General features: G+C 39.3%; 1 protein-coding gene across 4 annotated transcripts in view; it reads left to right on the top strand.

Annotated features, from left to right (window-relative positions):
- ELAVL2 (ELAV like RNA binding protein 2) overlaps positions 1-4454 on the top strand; it is a 163725-nt gene extending 159271 nt beyond the window's left edge. For 3 of the 4 annotated variants that reach the window (XM_017863221.1, XM_017863219.1, XM_017863218.1), the window contains 2 exons: positions 3319-3357; positions 3910-4454. In XM_017863221.1, coding sequence (XP_017718710.1) covers positions 3319-3357; positions 3910-4240 — 370 coding nt within the window. In that variant the 3' untranslated portion in view covers positions 4241-4454. The remainder of the gene's footprint in view (positions 1-3318; positions 3358-3909) is intronic. The other variant, XM_017863220.1, reaches the window with a different exon arrangement.
- The last annotated feature ends 296 nt before the right edge of the window (positions 4455-4750 follow it).

Genomic DNA, 4750 nt, shown 5'->3' with positions numbered 1-4750 from the left:
CTAAAGAGCAGGGGAGAGTGCCACTGGCCACCTCTCCCCTTCGATGATTGCTCAGTCTTCTGCCAGGGAGGCAGGTGATACACAGGACTGAGAAGTACTGGGTTCAGTGCATCTATTAAATACAAGTAAAAATATTTTATTTTAAATACATATTTATTTTATATTATATTTTATTTTAAATATATATTTAATAGATACTTTAATATTAACCTTCCATGATGTAGTACATTATCATCCACACTCCTCCCTGAGATAACTCTGGAGGCAGCTAGTTTGTTCTCCATTTAAAAATTGACTTCCATTTATAAATGACCATATATAAAAGATGTCCTTGAGCAGTGGACAGACCCAGCAAAGACATATTTCTAGGGGCTTGTAGTAGTCCTTGTGTCTTAGTTGCTGCACCATTTTCTCTTACAACTGCCTGCGTTACAGTTTGCCAAGTGCTACTAGATTTGGAGTGAATGGTGTCCATGTGGAGCACCCACTGCCTTTTCTGAGCTCCCATGGGAAACATGATGTGTGGCACTGAGAAAGCTAGGAAACACTTCTGGGCCCAGCTGCATACAGGCAGGGGCGTTTCAGCAGTGCCTGGGCCCTGTTTTCTAGGTTCCGTGCTTCTCCCTACACTCTTTGGTGATGGGAGGAAAAGAAATATTAGAGTAGATAACTTGGCTTAATTCCAAGGATGGGTTTTTTCCTAAAATGAGAGAGAAGTGAAGAAATCAGTGAAGATCATGATATCATGTAAGACTTCATAGATAGGGTAAATAAGATGCCCTATCATAATTTGGAGGGTCCTCAGAGATCCTGTTATAAAAATTCCAGACTTCCTGTCTGGAAATGCCAGAGATGGAAGTGGGGGAGATGGAGGATGGAAAACGAAATGTTTCTCCCTCATTGCGTGTGCAGTCATGCGTCACATAACAACGTTTCAGTCAATCACATGTACGACCATGGTCCCATAATATAGTAGACGGCAAAAAATTCCTATTGCCTAGTGATATCATAGTCATTCTAACATTGTGCAATGCATTACCTTTTCTGTGTTTAGATATGGTTAAATACACAATATTTAGCATTGTGTTAGAATTACCTACAATATTCAGTACAATAACACACAGGTTTATAGCCCACGAGCCATAACCTATACTATATAGCTCGGCGTGTGGTAGGCTATACCATCTAGGTTTGTATACGTACATTCTATGATCGTACAACGAGATTACCCAGTGACACATTTTCAGAACATATCCCCATTGTTAAACGATGCCTGACTGTAATTCATTTCAGGGGCAGGTTTTGTTTCTACCCTGTTTGAAAATTCTGAAAACTCATTTAGGAAATTCTGTCTCTGGGCATGGGCTTGTTGTCCTGAGTGGGTGGTAGCAAAGCGTGACCTGTCCCTAGCTGGATGCAATTAATGGGCATAGATGGTGTAACTTTTGAGTGAGTTGATAAGGTGCCTCTGCATTCTGGCCCTCTAGCACTTTGGTTGGAGACCTCAATATGCTGTTCTGTTCTATAGGTACCATATGCCAGATGCATTCTGTATTGATCATTCCAGCAATTTGATAAAATTGTATTGTTACTTTATGATTCGTGATGCTAACAATGTGTTTGTCTTTATTGCTGGTATTGGTGACCCTTATTCTTGACTATAAAGGCATGGCATCTTTGGCTATACTCATCTCTGCAAAAAATAAAACCCCACATATATACCCTTTTTACTTGACGTGCAAACAAGGTCATCCAACCAATCCTCTTAGTAAGTTTTCATTCTGAACTAAGTTGACAACATTTTTGGTAACCTCATTGTCTTTTTTTGATCATCACATATTTATTATAAACTATCAGTGACCCTGGCTTGTGCTCAGTAGTGTAATGAGAGGGTGGTAAGTCAAGGCACACACAGACACACACACACACACACACACACACACACACACACAGATCTTTTGTCATTGTGATCTGTTCTGTTTCCTTAAACTTTGCATAAGCTCAGTTCCTTTCATCTTTACAAAACAAAATTTTCAGTGGAGATTGAGGGCAGGGATGTGGGGAGACTATATTTTCCCCATTCTGAAAGACCAGATGAGATGCGTTTTGGCTTTTACAGAACTAAAAGGAGTTGCTTTTGCATGTATACTTTAGTGTGACTTGATGCCACAGGGTAGGCAATAAGGTTGAGACTTTTTTCAAACTTAGCTTTCACAGGTGTTAAAGAAAGAATTCTCCGCCCCCCCCCGCCCCCCATCCCCAGTCCTGGAGGGACAACCCTGGGATGTCTTTGGAGAGTGTTGAGCATTGTAGCAGTTGAGAGTGGTTGTGGGCTATGTATTGTATTAAGTTATGCCTACCTCCTCAAAACACGTAATTAATTGGTAAGCACTGTGGAAATTTTGGGACATTAGAGTGATGTTTTGAAACTGATGAAGAATCAAATACTGTAAAACTAATTTTGATATAAGAAAAGGTAGAAGGTTTTAAAGAGTAATGACACCCCATCCCCACCCCTATTTACTTTCTTTAAACATTTTAAGTGAGGCTCAGGTTGGCTTGTTTTGTTTCCTACCTGGCGTTTGAAAACTGAGTAGGACGACACTTTCTGTAGCGTAATTTGAATATAGCTTCCAGATCAGGATCTGAACTCCTGGCTTTGTTGCACATTAGAGTGGTGGGTTTTCTTTTTTCCTTCTCTAGACCTCAGCTGAGCACATTTCATAAATGGGGAGGGTTAGCTCGGGTTGTCTATAAGGTTTTTTTCTACTTGTAATTATACCTCCTTGATTCTAAGAGATGAAAGTCCTTCAAAGTTGGGAAATGAAAGAGAAACTTAAGAAATTCTATAACCTGAAGAGTTTGAATATCAATGCCATAATTTACTAGCCCTGTGGTCTTGAGCAAGCCACTTAAACCCTGTGTGCCTTAGGTATCTGCAGGGACTAAAGGAGTTGTGAAAATCAAAAGTCGTATAAAGTACATGTTAGCTGTACATTGATCACTTTGAACCTACCTGATGAGAACCCGAAAGTTAACTATCCCAGAGCTTTTGCACTTCCTCTCTGAAAGGTATCCTCAGATGACCGTCACTGTGTCCCATGTACTGACCCTTGTAGAGAGAAACCATTCACTGGAAGAACTGTCCTGTGGCAGTTGGTGCCCATTAGCTTAAGAATGTAAAAGACCCAGCATTCTGAGACTTCACACATAATCAGTGTACAAATATCCCCTCGGAAGACGGCAGTAATGAGCCCAGCTTTCTTGAACATCAAGGGGAAAATTAAAACTGAAGTTTGCTAAATGTGTGTTTTGCAGGTTGGACAATCTGCTCAATATGGCTTATGGAGTAAAGAGGTAATGATAGAGGTTCATGATACTCATAATCCCTTTCCACAGTTGATTGGTTTCTTTGATTTTGGGAGTGCTGTTCACACCCCTCATAAGTTTTGTTGGGTTTTATTTTGCATGTGCAACCTAATGAAAAGCTGCTCTTAGAAGCACAGTTGACTCAAGAAATTTTATACCACTGGATGCCACCTGGTCTTAAAACCCATCATTTGTTTCATATTGCGTTATGATGTTATAGCATGTTTACCTATGTGTTGATCCCTTCCCCTGCCAATCCTGCTTAATTCATGAAGCCAGTTCTAAATATATTTCTTTGCTATTGTGGATGATATTTAGTACAGTGAATAATGGTCATTTCATAACTGATTAATATCTCAGTAGTCTAGCATGTCACAGCAAAGCCAGACACAGACCTTGGTCAAAACAACAAGTAGTTTATGTATTTGTTGGGGAGGAGAATTACTAAAATTATTGGGGATGGAAAAGGTATAAGTTCATTGCTATAACCAACCTCTGTTTTATTTTTTGTGTGTATGTGTGTGTTTCCTTTCTGTTTAGTAGGTTTTCTCCAATGACCATTGACGGAATGACCAGTTTGGCTGGAATTAATATCCCAGGGCACCCTGGAACAGGGTGGTGTATATTTGTGTACAACCTGGCTCCTGATGCAGATGAGAGTATCCTGTGGCAAATGTTTGGGCCTTTTGGAGCTGTCACCAACGTGAAGGTCATCCGTGACTTTAACACCAATAAATGCAAAGGTTTTGGATTTGTGACTATGACAAACTATGATGAGGCTGCCATGGCGATAGCTAGCCTCAATGGATACCGTCTGGGAGACAGAGTACTGCAGGTCTCCTTTAAGACAAACAAAACGCACAAAGCCTAATGAGCTCTTGTCCTCAGTCCATTTATATATGAAAACTATACAACAAAGGCAAGTTAAGAGAAACTTTATACATTAGTAAATGTCTTTGTAAGTCAGTGTTGAGATGGGGATAAAACGACTACTTAGCATCCTAAGAAATATGTGAGATTTTTTATTGCTAGTATTTGAATTAAAACTTCTTAAATATCTTTTATGTTTGAATATGGACAAGAGGTACAGGGTTTTACCTGTCACATTGCATTCTATTGCCTTCTTTGAAGAAGGTGGACCTTTTAAAGTGTTTCAGCTAAGGGAAGACATTTCTTTTCTTTTACATAACTGCCTTGAACCTGTGAGTAAATATTGAGGCTTTGTGTTGTAATTCTTCAGTTGGTTGTGTCTTTTTTTCCCCCCTTTTTTTCCTTTTCTAATTAGCTTTGTGTTTGGTTTACATTTAAAGCATTGCTGTTATGTCTGTTTAAGAAAAGTATTTTGAAGTTTACATTTTATTTATGAAGTTTAAAACAGTAT

This window comes from Rhinopithecus bieti, unplaced genomic scaffold, assembly GCF_001698545.2.
Source record: "Rhinopithecus bieti isolate Rb0 unplaced genomic scaffold, ASM169854v2 scaffold_68178, whole genome shotgun sequence".
Lineage (NCBI taxonomy): Eukaryota > Metazoa > Chordata > Mammalia > Primates > Cercopithecidae > Rhinopithecus > Rhinopithecus bieti.
The sequence above is the reverse complement of the archived record's forward strand: the minus strand, read 5'-3'. Positions and strand labels throughout refer to the sequence as shown.